The sequence below is a fragment of the Alexandromys fortis genome, unplaced genomic scaffold (genome assembly GCF_014885135.2).
Source record: "Alexandromys fortis isolate MF-2015 unplaced genomic scaffold, M_Fortis_MF-2015_v1.1 scaffold_46, whole genome shotgun sequence".
NCBI classification, from domain to species: Eukaryota; Metazoa; Chordata; class Mammalia; order Rodentia; family Cricetidae; genus Alexandromys; species Alexandromys fortis.
The window spans coordinates 3,349,411-3,371,123 of record NW_026067919.1 but is presented as its reverse complement, the minus strand read 5'-3'; the positions used below and the strand labels follow the sequence as shown (position 1 = coordinate 3,371,123).

Sequence of the window (21,713 nt, the reverse complement as noted above, 5' to 3'; positions counted from 1 at the left end):
ATATATAGAGAGAGAGAGAGAGAGAGAGAGAGAGAGAGAGAGAGAAAGGGAGAGAAGAAGTTCTGGGTGGAGACAAAATAGGAGTTGGAGGGGGAGGGATTACGGTGGAAATGATGCAAATGAAGAACTCTGTAAGAAGTTGAGAAAGCCTTGAAAGAATATGTATTATGAACATAGGCATGGCTACATCAAGAATTCCAGTGTTTCAGCCTCCAAGAGTGCCAAAGCCTTACCAAGGCAAGGCTCAAGAGGAATGGTAAGACTTTCCTCAGAGTGTCAGTTCGAGTGCTAATGAACAACTGTTCTCTGTGTACAAGACTGGTAACTGAAGTTTTCTCCTTCTGGGTGTTTTCAGCCCAAAACTGTTTACCTACAGAGACCACATACTAAGACTAGCTAATCCCTGTACTATATTTATTAAATAGACTTAGGTTCCAGGTTTTCAACAGTAGCAGATGCCCTCCATCAGAGGTAGCAGACCCCACCTGATCCTGAATCTATTGTTTCTACATATGTGCCTGTCCATTTTTTCATTCCTTTGTTGCCTTTGCTCAGGGTTCCAGGACCCAAACTGTAGAAATCACAGTGCTCAGTTCTCAAAAAAGAAAAAAAAAAAAAGAAACTGAACCTTTTGTTTAGATGTTCTTTAAAAACTGAACAAGTTGCAGTTAGATTACAGAGGTATGCATTATAATTTAGTGATAGTTACAGCTATCTGATGTGGGATTCCCCACTGTATGCTGTGATTACCATTAATGAATAAAGAAATTGCTTTGGATCTATAGCAGGGCACAACTTAGGCTGTGAAAACTAAGCTGAATGCTTGCAGAAAGGAGGTGGAGTCAGGGAGAGGCCATGTAGTCCCTCTGGAACCAGACGGAACTACCCAGTAAGCCACATCCATGTGGTGATACACATATTAATAGAAATGGGTTAAATAAAGATGTAAGAGTTATCCAGTAAGAAGCTAGAGCTAATGGACCAACCACTGATTTAATTAATACAGTTTCTGTGTGATTATTTTTGGGATCTGGGCAGCGGGGAAACCAACAAATGCCCAAGCAGCCTTCCTTGAACAGCTATCTCTAGATCACCATAAAAAATTAAAGGAGCATGCTCATATTCAGGGGAGGGAGATAGTTTTTCAGTAGTAGTTTCCACATAGAGCACACCATTGATCTAAATGTGCTCTTCCCGTGTAGGCAGGAAAGCACCAGAAAGAGCTGGGATCCTCTCACATCACAACTTTAAACAAATGGAAAAGTCACTGCTTTGCGGGTAGCTGTGTGGGTTCCTTCTTGTCATCTTGACCCAAGCAAGACTCCTCTGGGAAGAAGGGAACACAACTGAGAGAATCTCTCCATGGATGGCCTGGAGACTGCTCTATAGGTGCATTGTATCAATTACTGATTGATGTGGAGAGCCTACCACATGGGCAGGTGGTCCTGGGTGGATGGAAAAGCAGGATGAGAAAGCCATGGAAACCATGCCCATAAGTAGCATTCCTCCATGGTCTTGGTTTCAGTTTTGCCTCCAGTTTCTTGCTTTGAGTTCCTGAAATGAACCCTTTCTTCTCCACATTTCTTTTGTCCGTGGTATTTTATCAAAGCAGTAAAAAGCAGATAAGACAGTGGCAACGAAACAGAAATGTTTGGCAGAAATTATGCAAAGGTGTTCTAAAGAGATCTGGGTATTTTTTTAAAAAAAACTAATCATACGTCTGTACAACTTCCCATAGGAAGTCATTTAGCACTATAGATGATCAATGGCTGCTAATAAAAGGAGGGTCGATTTCCTTCCCAATCCCAAGTAGTCAGTGGTGGACACACGTACATATGAACAATGCAAAATTTACTCAGTAGTGTGTGTGTGTGTGTGTGTGTGTGCATTTATGTGTGTACAACAAAGATGAGATTATGATTGGGGGCATGGGAGGAGTTGAACTGGAAGTGGGGTGAACCTGTGTAGATGTATTGTTCAAGTATGAAGTTCTAATAAAATAAAATAGCTAACATAATTAAAAGAAGAAATATCTTTAACTTACTATACAACTAGACTAGCATTGTTCTATCTTCTATTTAAAAAACCAAGAAATAGAAATCAAAACAAGTTCTCTTAATCTTATGAACTCACTTAGAATGTGTTTATGAAAAGCTAGTTCTATCAAAACACTTAAGGTCATTAGCCTCTGTTTTGAAGCAGTGAATAACAGACATTTGAAAATGTAATAGTATTTTTTTCACTTTACCATTTGTCTAAGTTCAAAATGAAATGTGGAAGAAGAGGTTATGGCTCAGTGAAAGGTAAAAGGAAGAGTCCTTACTTTGAAATTCCTTGTGTCTTGATTTATGGGCTTTAGGGAGAATCACTAGCCACGAACACACTTCTCCAGGAGAATGGAAATTGAGTACAGCTAAGAGAATGAGTCAAAATGAATTCATGCTTCTATTCCACATTGTGCACATTACCTAAAGGCCCAGCTCAAAGTCTTTTGATATATGTATAGAATTCACACTGGTCACCGCTTACATCAGGACAGCAGCATCACTGCTGACTGCCCTCGCCTGTGAGAGACCACTACTTTTATAAAATAACATGAAGATTACTTGTGAAAGAGAATAAGATGAACGAAACATACAAAATTTAGGTAGGATGAATATACATGCATTTAACAACAGTTAATAAAGAAAGAGGCCATGATCTTGAAAGAGAGCAAGAGGCGGAACATGGGAGAGTTTGGTGGAAGAAAAAGGGAGGGGAAATGATGTAATTATAATCTTAAAAAGTAAAAGAAATATTTTTAATGCATCCTGTTGTTCTTAGTGATTTCTACAGAATAAAATAATACTTAGGTTTCTATAAGAACATCTAAATGCTCACTTTTGTTCTTACTTCATAACTGAGAAGTATGGCTATAGAAGTGCAGGTCTGTGGCCCAGTTTTGAGAAGCACCCGGTTTGAAAAGCTAAGCTTCCAAGGCATTGGAGACTAGTTGGCTCCTATGCTATAATTCAGACCTCAGACTAAAGAACCTATTGTAATTTAGACAAGAGGTGAGATGACCACAACAATAGGTACTCAACCTTTTGACTAAGGATTAAAAGAAATTGCAACATCATTGTTCTTTGAAGTTTGTTGAGAGAGGAGGGTGCATTAGAAATTTTCCTCAAATGATAGTGGAGGAGGTCAGTGTCTGTACTGAACTCTGAAGTGAATTTCATATCAATTTTGGCTACACGGTAGAATGCAGTGATTTTCACCATTTAAACCACACACACACACACACACACACACACACACACACACACATGAAAATAACCACAACTTGAAGATGTGTACATAAAAAAAATTATTAGTCTTTCAGTCCTACAAAGTTTGCCTCCACAAACTTCCTTGATTCTATGTTCCCATGCTTACTTGTTCTCAACTTTAGAGCCTACAATGTTCATATTCTAGTGCCAGAGATGATGACATAAAGATTCAGGAAAGAAGAAAGTTTCAAATGTAGAACTCAAATCCTTTAGATACTAAACTCAGTTTTGTTTTCTGTTGCTTTCTTATTTCTCTCTTCAAGAGTGAATGGGTCTAGCAGCTTAAGAAGACTAAGTCGCTCCTGGGATAGGATTTTAAAAACCTATTGCCAATGTAATGACTCCTGTGACAATGATAGCCCACATACAATGTAAATGCTTGTATGGGTGACATAAGGCATGGCCATGCATGCCCTTGAAGTTTCCATTCATTACCATCCAATCTCAGCCACAATCTTCTTGGAGACGAACTTCTGAGCTATTACTGATTATTTAATTACTTAGCTTGTAGGGCATAGCAAAGCACTGACAGCTTTTAAAGGAGCTGCCACCATTTAGACAAGAGGTTATCTGACTCAGTGACACACAGAGACACTCTGCACTTGGATTGCTGAGGTTAGAGACAAGCAAGAACTCAGCCACTGACTCCTTTGTGGAAGCAAATAATTTCTCCTCTCAGAGGTCAACTGTATTTCCTATATAGTTCATATAACACCTATGACCTGCAAGTCTCTTGTGAAAACATTGTGAAACATAACAAGTGCAAAAGTGCTTGCTTGAATATGAATGACAAATTGCTATTTGTTAAAAAGGCAATATGCTTATGTTGACTTCTTGCTTGGCGTGCATTATTTTGGGAAGGGTGAATTGGTTCCAAACAGAGAATTTTCTTACAGTGCAGGTGGCTGAGGTTCTAATTCCCAGGTGGATTGGATGCTTAATCAGTGCTATTGATCTAGTCATGCAAAACCCTGCATTGCCTGGTATTAGGCACATTGTGAGACACTCCCAGCAAGAGCAGGTAGGGAATCAAATGACTCAAAAATCCTTTCCTTGCTAGGGCTAGTAACACAATATAAGGGGAAGAAAACTAGGGTCATTTCAAGAACAACAACAAAATTGTATAATTCTTTGTTCTGGAAGTTAGAAGTCCAAATTATATGGTTGGAGGATAGTTCCTTCAGGATGTTGTAGGCAATAAATATTTCTGCTATTCCTCACATGGCCCTTACTCCAGTGTGACTCTAGGACCATAATGACTTAGGTCCTACTTTTGTAGCTTCATGCTAACTAATTATAATTTTAGGACCCTCTTTACAAGTGCCACTCTGTAGTTCAGCAGGGGATAGTACTTTAATGTGAATTTTGAGGGGCATAATCCAATTCAAAATGTTAGGATTTTAATGTTTGGTACTGTAAACAAGAAGCAGTGGAGTGGGAGTTTTCTTCTTCTTCTAGGCTTTTCCATAGAGTAAATGACATGAGGCAGAAACAAATTAGTGATAAGAATCTTCTTTCCCTTTTGAATATGTCTGTATTTGAGAAAATATGTGTGAAGCAGAAATGGTCAGGCAGTTGTGAGCCTGCTGAGGGAGCTGTGAGCGTCCATGTTTTCATACTGAGGTTCTGCTATTTTCCCAGAATCTCACGGAGATAGATGGTCAATCAGCAACAGACACATTCTTCTCAACGCTTCATCTCCTAATGATTAAAGCAATTATCTCAAGGCATCTGTGCCTACATGTGTATATGGGAGAATAAACATTCATCATCTTCACTGGAAGGAAGGTGGAGAAGTTGCTTACCACTCTGACCACTACTTAGAGAGCAGTGAGCATCAAGGGGAAACCGTATAGAGACATGTATGGTTCCTGACACTCTGAATCATAACAATGCACTAGCCATTCAAACAGGAAATGACTGTCATAAAGGGGAAGAAGACATAAACCAGCTTATGTGCTGTGCATTTCTTTAGACTTTTATTTCCAAGCCTGGGCTGTCTATATTTGATGTTTTGTGTGTCTGGATCATTATGGGGAGTTGCTTATCCTCTACAAACTGTTGTTTTCACAGGAGGCTGCAGGACTCAGCAAACATGCTTGGATATTTGTTTCCACAGGAGGCATGATGAAAGACGATCTCTAAGCCGATGTTTCTTAAGAAGCTGTGCTATCCAAATATGACAGCGTTAGTGCCCATGGTGAACACACAATTTGCTGTTCTGTTGCCAAAGGGTGAGGTGCTTAGCCATCGATAGCATATTTATGAAGGCATCCACCTCCAGACATGCCTCCTTCCTCTGTCAGTTGTGACCAAGGAAGACAGACTTGGTTTTCAATTCATAATTTTACCTTTGCTTTCAACTTATACTAGTGGCAGCAACAGTAACTCAGAGCAGTTCCTAATGTATAAATGGGATATAATTAATGATTCTTTGAACTAAACACATAGACATGTCCATAACCTCCATTTCTACTCCTTCTAGCATTGGCTGTAGGAAGGGAAGTTTTCCCATGATTGTGGCTAGGTAACAAGAGACAGATAGTCACAGAAGACAGTAATATTTCAAGAATCATTATTTATTTACAGATCATTTTTACTTGTAGAGACTCTCGTGCATTCTAGCAAAGCACTACACTGACACACAGCACCATCCTAATTGCTTGGGAATTCTGATTAAGTGTCTTTTCAGATTGTCAGATTGGTGAATATTTACATGTACATAACAAGGTAATTTAGGGATGAGACCCAAGAGAAATGTGGATCATTTTTTAACATGCACATCATATACATAGCCTAGAGATGATCTCAAATATTATTTTTTAACTGCAATGAATCTTATTGGTTCATATACACAATTTACTATCTGTGACATCTTGCCAAGACTCACAATCTTTCACATCCTAGAATATGTCAGATTTTGTATTTTTGAGTTGGGGATGATCAACACATAATTCAGTCTTAAGGGTAGAGGAAATGGTATATATCTAAAGGTAAAATAGAAATAACCCATTTTGAGCCCTTTGTGTTAATCAATATTGTAAGTGCACACTTCAACTTCCGTTCTGAAATATTTTCTGTAGCATAAGCTCATTTAGTCTTTCTTTCTAACACCCTAAAGTGCTGAAGTCCATGTACCTCTTCCAGACTGATATAACACAATCGATGGATATTATAAAAGACTGTCTTTAGCCTCTATAGAAAACCTTTGGGGTGTTTCACATCTCTGTCTACTTAGATAATAAAAATAAATGAATACATGCACCAACATAAAACAATGAATAAGAATTCATGGGATGTTTAATGCTGTGTTATGTTTCTTAATAATTACTTAAAATAGCTAATTCTGGCTAGATAGAAGGAATCTAATATGTAAAAGAGAGAGCACTTAGAGTTTATGTTTTCTTTTTTATTTTATTCATTTATTTTATCTGTATGTATATCTGTACAGAGGAGAGTGCTGCAGTAACCTACAGTTGTAAGCTTCGATGTAGGTGCTGGGAATTGAACCTAGGTGCTCAGGAAAAGGATCCAGTGTGTTTACCTGCTGGGCCATGTTCCCAACCCCTAGATTTTGTGCTTTCTTATTGAGACACCTTCACTAACTGCATTCCATTTCATGAATTGTTACTATTTCTCCAATTAACGATCTACTGTGCCCCCCTTTTTCCATTTTCTATGTGTGTCTGTCTTTCCTGTGCTAGTTCATTAATGAATTGTTTGCTGAGTCTTTGCTGTGACGCAGGTTCTGTATTATGATCACCTTAATGAAGAGCATTATTTGACAACATAAATATGGGATTCTCCACTGTAATGCCGACCTCAGATCAGAAAATAACATAGATTGAGCTTTTATATTGGAGAGAAAAAAAATAACATGGAACTGACCTCTGATCCTGGATCAAAGATGAATCTTTACCGTATATTTTCTTTGAAACCTCCCCAGTGATGTCGCCTTTCCTAGAATTCTTATAGCAAAACTCTCAAAGAACTTTATTTGATCATCTAAGAACACTTACTCCAGTTTCTCACAATGATTTAACTACTTGTCTGAGTTTCGTTGCTGCTTTTGTGTTAAAACCCCAGGGCCCAAAATGTCTTAGGGATGGAAAGAGCTATTTGGCTTACAGTTTCGTATTATAGTCCACCCTTGAAGAAAGTCATGGCAGGAACTTGATGCAGAAATCAAGAAGGAGAGCTGCTTGCTAGCATGCCTGCTAGCTTGTTTGCAGAGTCATGCACAGCTAGCTTTCTTATGCTGCACAGGATCACTTGCCCAGGGACTGGTACTGCCCACAGTAGACCGGGCCCTCCTTTATCAATTAACAATCAAGATTAGCTCCCCCTGTGAGCAGCCCACAAGCCAGCCTGATCTTGGCAATCACTTTAGTTAACAGTCCTTTCTTGGGTGAGTTTGTGTCAAACTGATAATTGAGGCAAACTAGCACAATACTTTTCTGCAGTGCCTTTCAACAGATGAAGTGAACTATACAAACAGGTCTCCTGTTTGCACAGCTTGCTGTCTAATCTGGTGTTTTAATATCTAGATGCTTGGTTTCCTTAAGGAAGAGTATTTTAAGGAATAACTGTTGTACTATGTCAACTCTTAAGTAGGAACTGCATTCTGTCCTTCCACTGCTTTAATCCCTCTATCCTCTCCTTTTCCTCCTCCCCCATCTCTCTCCTTGTTTTCCCATCTTTCCTCCTCCTTTCTGTTCAGGTTTTCTCCTCTATTCCTCTACTTCCCCTCCAACTCATCCTCCTTTTCTCACTTGTCCTCATTCTCTCACCCTCCTGTCACTCCTTCATCCTCCCTGGTCCTTCTCTCCTCTCCCTTCCCTGTCTTCTGTTTCTCTTCCCTCTCCACCCCCTGATGCTTTTCTTACTCTCATTGTTGTAAATCTGGTGTATACACTGATCAGACATACAATCTGAGTCTGGCAAATGCCCAGAAGGCAGGTCAGACAGAGTTGAATTACTCATTCCTTACCCTCATACTCAATTATATTCAGTAGAACCAGGCCCACAGCAGATGCTCTTGAATAAAATTATTTTCAGTAGGCACATTTTCCTCCACTGAGAATTATTCAGTAGGACACAGTTTGTAAAACAAAGAAATCATTGAATAAGCAAATGAAAACTCATTCATGTAGTTTTCACACCCAAGAGAAAGTTACACCGCTGAGGACTTAGCTCACTACTGGAGACTCGGGGTCCATCACATGGCAAGTCTGCAGTGAAGCCGTGCTGAATGCATGCTAGCATGATAAGCGTGATTACAGTCCAAGGTTTGCATCTTTCCTCTAGCTTCCTCCTCCACCCTGTTAGGTTACGGATCCTCTAGCCACTCAGCACTCTCTCTGTTCCAGTGATGAGTCCATATCCACCTGAGGGGCCTTTCCTTTCAGGACCACTCTGTCCCTGATTGTGAGCACCCCTAATAGTGCTCTTCAGAAAGGTAACTCCCTCAAGCTCCACAAACATGTGAAATTTTAAATTAAAACATCTCAGAGCTACTGACTAGGAATCTGCATTTTAACATGATTTCCCACAATTCCTACGAGAATCACGAGTACAAATAGCATAAACTCCTCTTCTCTGCCCCAGCCTGCCTTTCTTCTGCCTCCCCCTCCCACCTCTCTTGATACTGAAAAATCTGATCCTGGCTGGCAAGGTAGCTCAGAGGATCAAAGCACCTGCTGCTGAAGCCAACATCCTGTGTTTGATACCTAGAACAGACACGGTAGAGAGAACCAACTCCCTCAAATCATCGTCTGACCTCCACACAGGCGCCAATGCATGCATGCCCACATACATAAATAAAATAATCACATTTAAGAAAACCTTCTATACTTTAGTTTCAAGGCATTCGCGTTGATGAGAAAGAGGAAGATGGGAAACTAGAGTCTTGCCCACTGTTAAGAGTCTGATCATTATTTTAGGAAGTCATTCCTTCTTTCCCCCTCTACCATGTCCTCTCCTTTCTCAAATCACCTTTTCTATGTCAGTTCACATTTTCACACTAAAAGGTGTTTAGCCAGAATCAAGTAGTGCCTTCCTTCTCCTACTTCATTCTTCCAGCCCCTTGTGACCTCTATGGTCCTCCCCGAGAAAGGAGAATGCTCCTTAGGTACTGAGGACAAAGCATAGGCAAGAAGATTCAATCAGTTTCTATCATTTCCTTACTCATAACAATGAGATATAGAACCATGAAGCATGAGAGGTGGAGCCAAGTGTCTATCAGTACTCAGGACACTCTCAAATATAACTTTACAAAGATATTTTAAAGGTTCATCATCAACACCTGTTGTGTGGCATTTTTCTCATAGTGAAATACTCCTTCCCAGAGGTAGGCTCATTAAGACTCAGAAAGTAGTTGAAACACGCAAGACTCAGGAAGGAAAGAACAGCAATTCAGTTCTTGAGACGTGTACCAAGTCAGAGAGAGCTCATCAAAGTTATGTAAGCAGTAGAACTTCTAGGGAGAGAGGACTCTCTGATGTGTCAAGCTGTCTGACACTCACACAAGGGAGCTCCAGTTATGCAGATTTTGTAAATTATCACGTAGGCTGGATTGGGCTTTTTGATGATGCAGCTATCCCTAAATCATCTGTATTCCTACAGGTAACTCTTTACTGGTATTCCCATAATTAACCCCAATAACTGTGGGAAATAGGCATCAATTCACATCTCCAGAGTAAAATCTCACAGTGCCTTGGCTGCAGACTAGAATATGAAGAAAATATATGATAGATATAAAAATTAAAAGGAGGCTCTAAAGTCCAAGAAAAAAAAATCAAGCAACACACTTCAATAATTTGATACCATTCTGAACAACAATCCCAGGCCTTCCCAGGACCAGTCTCAGCTTTCCCCTTAAGAATTTAAAAGCTATGTGATTTCAGTTAACAAACCTAAATGTTCTTTCCTTTTAGCTCTGTTTGCAGACATGTTTAAGACCTTCTGATTCAATGTAGCTTGCACTACTGAGGTCTTCTGGATTGCAGGGCAATCCAGCTCTGCATCCCACATCTTTGTGCCCATTAATCCTGCTGGTCAATCTCATTATGGAGAAGCAGGTCATGGGATTTGAGTGAAAGAAGCTCTTGTATAGGATATTGGATATTTTTCTAACTCTACAACTTCATGAGAACCCCAGAAAAACCTTATTCAGAAGCAAGCTTATCTTTATTTTTTGTAAGCAGACAATTATTTCATATGAAGCTAAATCTTTACCTTAAATTATCCACCATTTGAGAGGCAAGAATAATAGATTTTTTTTCTCATAAAGTCTCACTAGAAGAACTGCACTCTAGTATGTGCTGACATTTTATGCTGTGACCATCACCATGAAAGCAACAATATAGTTCATTTTCAAATTCCTCTTTGTACACTCATCTGTCTTCATAGCAGGGATCATAATAGAATCTCTGATAAAACTACTTTTGGCAAGTTCTGTACCAGGTGAATGCAAAAAGCAGTTGTGTCAATGGAATAGTTGTGCTGTTTCCAATTCTTTCCTTCCTAAATACCATCTACCTGCTTTTTTCAATGAGTTTTTCTTAGAAACACTAGTTAGGATAGGTTCCCTAGGCTCTAATACTTTTGAACACTGAAATTTTCCTGAGTGATTGATCGGCAGCATTGTGGTTTGGATCTGCAATAATCTTATATCTGCACATTTTACAAGCTCATTCCTTGGTTAGAGCGAAACTTAAGAAGGTGTGATCTTGCTAGCAGAAGCAGGTCACTAGAGTGAGCTTTGAAGGACATACCTTCTCTTGGATCCAGTCTGAAGCATTCTGCTTCCTCTGTTGTTCCAGGCCATGAGTAGTCTCTGCTATATACATCTACCACTTTCCAAACAGTGATGATCTACAACTCTCTGAGACCATGAATCAAAACAAACCATTCCTTCTAAAAGTCATTTCTGTCAAGATTTTGGTCATAATGACACAGAAATGGCTACAAATAAAGGTTGTGGTGGTTGCCTAGAAACTTTTCTTTTTGCAACATTTTCTGAAACATTCAAGACTGTAGCATTCTTAGGACCAAGAAACATTTTATTTTGTTCCTTTCTGAAAAGTTGCTTTGGAGACCAAGGGATTCTAATATTTTTTCTAAGTCAACTACAGTTCTGACTGCACTCATACAACCCCTCACTGTGGTTCTTTTCTTTTCCTTTCTTTTCTTTTCTTTTCTTTTCTTTTTTAAGGATGGGAAGGTTTATTTGGGCATACAATCTGAGGGTACAATCCATCATGGTGAGGAAGGCATGTTGCAAGAGCAAGAGGCACCTCGTCACACTGCATCCATAGTCAGGACGCCAAGAGTGACAAATGCTGGTGTTTAGCTGGACCTCTCCTCTTTCTTTGGTCTCCAGGCCATGAAATAGTGTCACTTACACTCAGGGTAGGTTTTACTTCTTCAGGTAAGCCTCTCTAAAACACCCTCATAGACATGCCCAGAGGATGCTGCCTCGGTGACTCTAACTCAGTGACATTGACAGGGAATGTTAACTGTCACACACAGTAATTCAGGAATCTACACAAAGCAGTCACAACTCACTAGCACCTTATCAGTGGCTATTAGCTCTGTGGCGTGAATAGACTTCTGACCTCCCAGTTCTCCCAAAGTGGCCAAGATGATGTTGTGTCTACTTCACACCTCTTGCTTTCTTCATTATGAGGAGGAGCATACGGCATGGGGATGCCAAGGTCTTAGTTAGCATCAGTTGAGAGATGGAAGATTCCTAAGTCCTCAGTATTCATGTATTCTGGTAGCAATCAAGTTCATTCACCACTCCCACATTTACCCAACCAGTCTGTGATGCTGCTTCTATGGTACAAAGTGAAGTGAAGGGAAGGCTAAAGTATTATCCTTGAAATATGCATGTTGAGAGCTACTGTGGTAAATAGTTAAGAAACAGACTTGAAAAATGAATATGTAATAAAAATCTTCAAAAGCTACAGAAGAGTGATCTTTACACACCACAGTATGGTGTGGGAGTGATTATCATTAATGAATAAAGAAACTGCCTTGGCCTGTTGATAGGACAGAACTTAGGTAGGTGGGGAAAACTGGACTGAATGCTGGGAGGAAGAAGGGCAGAGTCAGACGGAGACGCCATGGATCCTCCACCATAGATAGACATGCTGAAACTTTGCTGGTAGGCCATGACCTCATGATGATGCACAGATTAATGGAAATGGTTTAAATTAAAATTTAAGAGCTAGCCGATAAGAAGTTAGAGCTAATGGGCCAAGCAGTGTTTTAATTAATATAGTTTCTGTGTTATTATCTTGGTTCTGAGTGGTTGGGACGAACAAGTGGCCCCATGCAACAACAGTAGATTCCAGTCACCAGAATTCAGGTGTCGCTTCATAAGACATAACCTTGGAACTGTATCTTTAAAGAACATTTTGGAAGGAACCACTAGTTTCAAGAATGGTGACATCAAAAGCACATATAGGTGTTTCCCACCCTCAGTATGCTAACTGGGTTTACACTGACAAGAAGGAAAGTTGTCAAAAGCATTTTGCCATTATAATATATTCTCTACTGTCTCCAAAATAGTGTATGTTTTTTTTCTTAGAGTTCACCTTGTTACTTAGCTTCTCTAGGATCATGAACTAAAGGCTCAATATCTTTTGCTTACACCTAGTATCCACTTATGAGTGAGTACATAGCATGTTCATCTTTCTGGGTCTGGGTTACCTCACTCAGGATGTTTTTTTTTCTGGTTCTGTCCATTTGCATGCAAATTTCAAGATGTCATTGGTTTTTACCGCTGAGTAGTATTCTAATGTGTAAATTACTATATTTTCTTTATCCATTCTTTGGTTAATGGGCATTTAGCTTGTTTCCAATTTCTGGCTATTAAAAATAATGCTGGTATGAATATAGTTGGACAAATGTCCTTGTAAAATGATTCAGCATTTTTTTGGGTATATTCACAAGAATGGTATTGCTGGGTCCTGAGGTAGGTTTATTCTCAATTTTCTGAGATACCACCATACTGATTTCCAAAGTGATTGTTTAAGTTTGCCTTCCCACCAGGAATTGAGGAGTGATCCCCTTACTCCACATCCTCTCCAGCATAAGCTGTCACTGATGTTTTTGATCTTAGCCATTCTGACTGGTATAAGATGGTATCTCAGAGTCATTTTGATTTCATTGTGCCTCTTTTCATGGGCTTATTTTTGATATTTGTTTTGACTCATGTATGAATCCAATGGTTTATGTTCTCATAGAAGGACAGTAATCAGAAAAGGCTAGTTACATATTTATCTATTTTGTTTTGGAAGAATGATTTTTAAGATTTCCTTCATCTTTATGGCAGACCATACTCCAAATGAGCAAAGGATGTCATTTTTTTTACTGTCATGGAAAAAATAAAGTTGATAATTAATGATCATCATGGAAATTGTTTAAAATCATAGGTGAGTGGAAGTTGGAGACAGGATGGATAAGGAGTATTTTTCTTTCAAAAATAATAGCTACATGAAGAGTCTGCAATGCTGGAACACTGGCAGTCTTGTGAGGTTTGTGGGTCCTAAGCACAATACAAAAAAGCTTGATGCTTCAATGGCTAATCCAATCACAAATAACTAACAAATGCCTTTGCATACAAATAACTTAACCCAGCAATGTCCCACCACCACAGTATGAATAGGACTGCTAGGTTCTAAAACTTTAGCACACTCTATAATGAAATTAGATTGAAGGGAGTGGAGAGATGTTCAGTGTGTAAGAGTAATTGTTATTTTTTTCAGGGTGCTTGGATTTGATGCACAGAACCCACAAGGTGCCTCATAACCATCTTCAACTCCATTTCAAGGGGATATAAGACTTCCTATTGATTTTCTTGGGTACCAGGCACACACAGTTATATGCAGGCAAACACTCATATACATAGAATTCAATAAGTGAATCTAGAAGAAGAAACTCAATTGGATTTATCTTCAGCCTGATGGAGTGAGAGCTTCGCAATCCAAAATTGGAAACAACAATAAAAGGAAATTTAAAATACCCTGGATAGAGTTTCCAACTGCTATAAAACCAAGAACCTACAATAATACAGAAAGTCTATGTCCTGATTCTGAGTCTAATGCCCATGACCGTGAACTTTCCAAACATTATCCTTGTTTGAAAGCAAGAAAGGCTTAATCCTTAACTAGCTGCAGCTTGACCAATGCTAGAACCACCAAGGAATAAATAACAAGCATAGGAACAGAGGGCCTTGAGGTCCTAGTGAACAATATAAGTCAAACTCCAGAAAACAGGAACATGTTCATGCCAAACTCTACCAACAAGTTAACCAATGGACTACCATGTTCAAACTCATAAGAGTTTTGAAGCCCCTTAGGAGGACATGACTGCATCATTCAATAGCCTGCCTGCATGCTGAAGTCCTGTTTGAAACACTTTGACCCACATACTCAGTACACACATAAATATGTTCTATTATTAGTCTTATTTTGTGGATGAAGATATTGATGTACACAGGAAATGTGTGATTTACCTAAGGCCATATGTGTGACATGAAACATTCCTAGTATTTGAACTTGGTCTAGCTGCAGAATCCAGCTTGAATCACAAAGCCTATCTTCACTCACAAGGAGGAGCCCATCCAACTTTGAATGGCTTCACTAACAAAGGAAGTTCCTGTGTCTACTTTATTCTATTTTTTTTTAATTTTTTTTAGAGGGGGGTTCAAGACAGAGTTTCTTTATACAGCCTTGACTGCCCAGAACTCTGTAGACCAGGCTAGCTTCAAACTCATTGAGATCTACCTGTCTCTGTCTTTCAAGTCCTGGGATTAAGGGTGTCTGCCACCATTACCTGGTTGTCCAATTTATCCTTAAGAGGAGGAAATAGCAGCAAAGAAGATAAAGAGATCTGCTCAGTTGCAGAGCATCGCAGGTCAGGTCATTTTTTTTTTTTCTCATGGCAAACAATGCTCCCTGTCACTTAAGATAACCACTTTGTTTTTAATGTTTCCCAAAAGGCATATTGAAAATTTTAAATTAGGTTTGAATAATCTTCCAAAAATATTGCCTAAACAACTATAAAGCTGACTTGGGACTGGCATACCAGGGGATTTGCAGCGATGTCATTTAAGGGGAAAGAATGCCAGTGACTGGCCAGTTTTCCTCTGGTCTTCTTAAAAGTCAAGGTTAGCAAGAGTCTTAGAAATGTGATTTTTATGCTGCTCTATTTCTGCCTGAATCTGCTCTTTCCTCCCACACTTCTGCCCCCTTTCTTATTTCCTCATTCCTTTGCTTCCTTCCCCTTTTTATTTCAGAGACTTTCATACGTGTATATTTTTTATTCTTCTGCCTCTCCTATTCCTTCTCTTACCGACTTCCTTCTCCTGCTTAACTTCTTTCCAACCATACCACCCCTCTACTTCAATGTCTTTTCAGTGTGTGACTTTAATTACTTGTTTAAGCACTTTTCAGTTGCTACACCACTGAAGTGTGTTAGGTAGGGCAAAGATTTCTCCATTTTGTCTCACCTGGAGCAATCATTAGTTCAACCTGAAACTGACCCTTCATTTCTATGCCATGAAGTCCCATGGGAAAGCACCCAACTTTGTTCTAGAAACTCGGATTCCCAAGGCCTTAGCTAACTGCATCTTTTGGCTTCTGTTAAACTGTCTTCTTGCTTGTTTGCTTTACTTCCCCTTGCAACAGCCAACAGGGATATAGTTTTTCTCTGTTCTTTGCCTTTAAAAGTTACCTGTTGCATTCCAGGCAAGGCTGCTCTATGAGGAGGATTTCTCTTCAGGCAATTTAAACAAGGCTCTCAGTTCCTACTGTGGTCATATTGAGTAATATTTGGTTTTCCACCCTGCAACAGAGGAGCATGACATGACACTCCTTCCCCAGCAACCATTCACTGCCAATAGCCCCTCAGGGGGAGATGAGACCTTGGCCATGATGAAATATCGATGGCCCCTGTTATGTGCAGGTCTTATGTAGCTATCCATAAGTACAGAGAGTTCTTGAATGCATCACTGCAGTCAGTTCATGAATGGAGCAGCCTTGTTATATCCAGAAGATAACTTTTTGTAAGACACCTAGGCGTCTTCCAGCTCTTTAATTCTTTATGTCCTCTCTTTCATAATGTTCTCTCAGTCTTGGAGAGAGTGATAAAGTCAATACAGTTAGGGCCAATCACGCCCCTAAACCCTGTCTTTAATCTTTTATCTCATCTGTATATCACCTGCCTTCTAGTGCAATCTTTTTTTGTTTTTTCTCTCCTCCTCCTTCTTCATCTTCTCTCTCTCTCTCTTTCCCTCTCTCTCTATCTCTTTGAAACAAAGTCTCTCTCAATATGAGATCACGCTGACCTTGAACTCCACATACTCCTGTCTCAGCCTCCAGAGGGCAGGAATGAGAAGCATACACTACCATATCTTTCTTACCCTATCCATCTGAAAATAAGGTTCTTATGGAAAAATTCCTCTTCACCACTAAATATAAAGTGATCAATGGATATGCCTTGGTCTACTAACATTGACTAGCATATTATTGTCATTCAAATACTATCCAACATCTTTCAAGTCCCTGTGATAAAATGCTATTAAGGAAATACGTTCTCCTGGACCTCCATTCTCTTGAATGGCTTCATTGTGGGCAGATTACTATGCTTTTTCTTAAGTTCACCTCTCGGTAAGGTGCTGCAATCAGAAAACAGTATTATTGAGCTCACTGGGCACTGGGTGACCTCTCGTATTAATCCTCTTTTCTTTGGCTGTGTTGACACATCCTGTCACTGAAAAGCCAGGCCCTGCATTGCAGCAACTGATGAAAGCTGAAGCAGGTGATCCTCAAAAAATAAGCGACTTACTTGTTTCTAACCATTATGCGTTCACTTCAATGTCTATCTTAAGAATAGTCTCATTGTATGCAAACACACACACACAAGAATTATGATACATATAATGAATGCCAACTTACAGTAAAAAGTGAAAATAGAAGAGAAAATAATAGAATTTGTGCTGAGAAGGCTTCTAACAAAACCCACGGAACCAAAATAATTTAGGAAACATTTGTCTGGACTCATCTGTAACTGGGGATGATGGACGTGGTAGAGTGGAAGGGGGTGCCAGAGTCCTATGTGTACTTAAGGTAAGGAGGAATGCAGCTACATACATTAAGCGTATTACAGTTTTGGTTTTATCAGACTATATTCATTACTTTGGTCTTTCAGATGAAATAATTATTGGTAACATTTAGCCACTCATCTCAGCTGGGACAGGAAATCTAACAGCAACACCCAGAACCAAGGAAATCCCTTGATTTCATAAACTTTAGAGATGGGGTTCCTTAGGTTGAAAGTGAGAGAGGTCTCTCCTTTTAGAGAAAAGAGGGTCCCAGAGTCTAGCAGTTGAGTGAAGGTAGAAGAAAGGGTAGAATGCTGTAATTTAGAACATCAGCTTGCCGTTCCACACAACCTTGGCGCTTCTACGTGCCAGGAGCTTTTCGTATGGTGGAAGCTAATAGGTCAGACAGTGACAAGCTGACCTCTCTACAAAAGTGACCTCTGCATTCTAATGTCCAGTTTTTTGTTCACACACAAACACAGAAACACAAATACATAAACACCACACACACACACACACACACACACACACACACACACACTGAACCACTTCATTGAGCAGAGGGAAGAGGAAAACAAGCACTTTTGGAGGACCAGCTTTAGTTCTGGCTTCTTTCACAGCCCTATGTATTGCAGTAGGAAAAAAAAAAAAAAACAGATTTGAAGCAGCTTAGAAGACTCCCATGTCAAAAAAAAAAAAAAAAAAAAAAGCTACATCAAACTTCAACTTTTACACTGTATAATAAATTTGTTCAATTTCAGTTTGGCAAGTTCCAAACAATAGCAGCATTGTCTGTTTTACAAAAGGGATTCTCATTGATGACATCAACTCATATCAACCACTGAATTATCTTTCCATCCCCTGCCCAGGAGCCTGACTCCTTGAACATTATCTCTCTAGCTTGACATCCAATTTCACCATGGCACACAAAAACACTGTGGAATAAACAACATGTCCAGACAGAAATAGTAAGAGAAATACCCCAGACCTTTAATAAGCCTTCTCATCCCGGACAGGTGCAAATTTGGATCTGATACTCACCGCATTAAAATTGGGAAACAGGTTGACCGCCGCTGCAGTGTCAAGAGGAAAGGGAAGGAAGGGCTTAATATCCAATGATGGCTGCAAAGGAGGGGCTGGCGGCCGGACCAGGGCTGGGAGAGCAGGACTCTGGCATGTACCACCTATAGAGACAAGAGCAAAGGGATGATCAGGGTCACCAGGCACAGAAAAGGAAACAAAATGACCTTGGGGGGGGGGAAGAGACCAGCTTTCTGGGTCACTAGATAAACAAGACAGAGTCTACTCATACCAGTCAAGATTTGGCCAGTGAATAGCTTTGTCATTGGACAGCCAAAGGTAAGTGAGCAGCGCCTTTCCCTGGGATAGCAGCTGTATGATTAGGTGAGGATCAGTCAGTATTTCACACTGCCCAATTTGCTTTCTGTTGTATTGCCTGGAACTCAGGTGCTCGGCATCAGTCAGCCATGCACCTGTCACCAAGCTCTCCAGAGTCCGAGGGAAACCCCCCTACAATCCAACACTGCTCCCCCATCTCTCCTTGAAAACTAGCCTGTTCAGAATATGCTTCGAGTCTGAGTGGCTATTTTGCAGAACTGCTCTTTTCACCCAAACTCTGACAGACTAATGACATGAATCTGGAACAGAAAAGAAACCGAACCACAAGCACAGGCAGCCGCACCGCGCTGCCCTGGCAGCAAGAGGATTAGAAAAGCCAGCACTACAAGCCCCACAGCCCTGAGCTATTCAGCACCCTGGAGCTTTGACAATTCAACAACTGCCTGTCTCCACCCCAGTCATGAGTGGGAGGAATTTAGACCGGCACCAATGAGCAGGCAATGAGAGTATTACACCAACACAGATCTTCCTCTGCACACCGGTGGGCAGGCGGCTGGTTACATGGAGCACAGAGTTCTGCCCCTGTTTTCAGACTAACTGCATTTAGAAACTGCAAGGATGGAAGCATAGCTCCAGTGTTCTGTCTCCCATATTTTGATAACATTCCAAAACATCAATTTCCCGTTAATTAAAGGCTGTTTGAATCCTAGGAAACTGTTAAAATATGCCAGCATTCTTCTAATCTGAGAGGCAAGCAACAGACTGTAAAAACCTGCTGGTGAGGAGCCAAGAAGCATTAGGAAAACAAAATGCGGTGAGGAATTTTCTTGACTCACAAAAAATTCTCGCAGACAGAGACAGAAGACAATGGCAGGCCATGCCACTTTCCTCCCATCTCGGTTTGAGAGCAGACTAGACCAAAACCCCATGTGCATCACCTTCACAGATCCCACATCCAATGGACCATTGTCCTGTCCTCAGCCAGGTACCCAAACATGAAGTAAACACTCTGGAGAGTATCCCTAGTGATCAATTTAACCCTATCTGGTAGAGTTCAGCTAAAAATGAGAAGGGTTTAATATGAGAAAGTGAAGTCTTATGCACAGGATTTAACTAGCCATGCACCCGGCACTAGAAGAACCAGCTTTCAGCTATAAGATAAGCTTGAGTCAAATGAGCACATTTTTCTTTTTCCAGTTTGAACTCCCCCCTTGAAATATTCTTCAGCAAGAACAAGGTCAACAGAATTCAAATAAGCCCAGCAAATTCAGTTTTTGCTTCCCCCCAATAAAGTATATGGGTCAAGGAACAAAGGACAGATGTTAAAACAAACAGAGATAAAAGCAAAATATAGCAATCCTACGTCCACCAAAGCACACCATAAACTCATTTTATTATCCACCTGGTAGTATATTGAGTGTGGGCGGATAACCTTTTCTAGAGAGGCTGTCTATAAAACTTCAGTGATAAGCCTGTCATGAGCTTTGTATTGCTAAAAGTTTCCCTTTAATAAAAAGTTAAAGAACTCAAATAAATTTTTGGTTGACATCTCTTCATAAAACAGGGAGGTGAAGTAAAAGTTTTGATGAAACTCAACTTTAAAGAGTCCACAACTAATATTGAGCTTCAATTTTTTTTTAATTTCCCTCATGGAAGATATTACTATAGTCTTATTTATCCTCTGTACTATGTTTGAGCTTAAAATTCTTCAAACAGGTAAAGACTGACATTATATCATGTTAAAACATAGTAACTATAACTACTTTAGTTGTTCCCAATGAAGCTTTCCACACACAGCATTATAAGAACTTAACAGCAGGCTGTATTTTGCAATTATTTACTTTTAAGACCTCCTCTGTTTCATTATTTGAAAGTATCTAACACATAGATTATTTTTTGTCTAGCACAGTGTGAGGTCCAATATATAAATTCTTTTTTGTCTTGCACGGTTGAGGTACAATATATATATAAAATTGGACTGCCAGATAAATATACCCAGCCCCTAACCAGGTTTGTATTTGATTTTTATCTGTGTGTACAGTTCAGGAACCTTTACCAAAAGGAGTTTCTTTCACAGGACATGAAAATACCAAATAAGAGTTACAAAAGTTTCGCATGTTGGGAAAACCATGCAGACCCATTTTATCTCCTCCCACTCATATAAAGAAAAACATATAGCACCGCAAATTCTTTGCTGCTCTCTATGAAATTCTGTGGTATTAGCGGCTTATTTTATTTATAATCTTCATCAGTCACATTTTGCTTTTTAGAAAGTCATACGTCAGGACATACAATATTCTTAAGGAAGACAATTCAGAATCTCTAGGAAGTTGAGATTCAAAATTACATAAGATCATTCATCTTGCTGTTGCAACTGTGTTGTTTAGATGAGCACTTTGGTGTGTCTCTTCAATGTCAGGACACATTGAATAACAAGTCACAAGTCTGTTGAGTGTGTTGGGTGTGATTTGCCAAGCCACCTCAATTATCTGTGGTATCTAGATTGGCAACACAAGTTCTTTTATTCCAATCTCAGTAACAGTCACTCATCTTATCATACATCGTGTGTGTGTGTGTGTGTGTGTGTGTGTGTGTGTGTGTGTGTGTGTGTAGGATAAAAAAGGCTGCAGCAGAGTACAAGGAGCCTGAAGGGTCTTGCAGGAGGCAGAACCTGAAGCAGGGAGTTGATAATATGCATTCTTCTTAGAGGCTAGATAAAAATGACAGAGTTGCTGAAGAGGCAAGGATTAGTCCAAGCCACAGTGCGGGGATTGAGCTGAGTTTCAGAAGTAAGGTGTGAGAACACGAGACCAGTGAGGCAAGGTACATGAGTAGATGTAGATCCAGATAGACCAATAGGTGGAGAGATGTTTGAATATATGGATCAGTGGCAACTAAAGAAGGCTGATTCGGAACAGTAGGGACTGAAG

The 21,713-nt window shown here is 39.9% G+C and overlaps 1 protein-coding gene across 3 annotated transcripts in view; it reads right to left on the bottom strand.

The window, feature by feature from the left end:
* Positions 1–21,713, bottom strand: part of Znf385d (zinc finger protein 385D) — a 716,416-nt gene that overhangs the window by 234,201 nt on the left and 460,502 nt on the right. For all 3 annotated transcript variants that reach the window (XM_050140572.1, XM_050140575.1, XM_050140573.1), the window contains one exon: positions 18,466–18,608. In XM_050140572.1, coding sequence (XP_049996529.1) covers positions 18,466–18,608 — 143 coding nt within the window. The remainder of the gene's footprint in view (positions 1–18,465; positions 18,609–21,713) is intronic.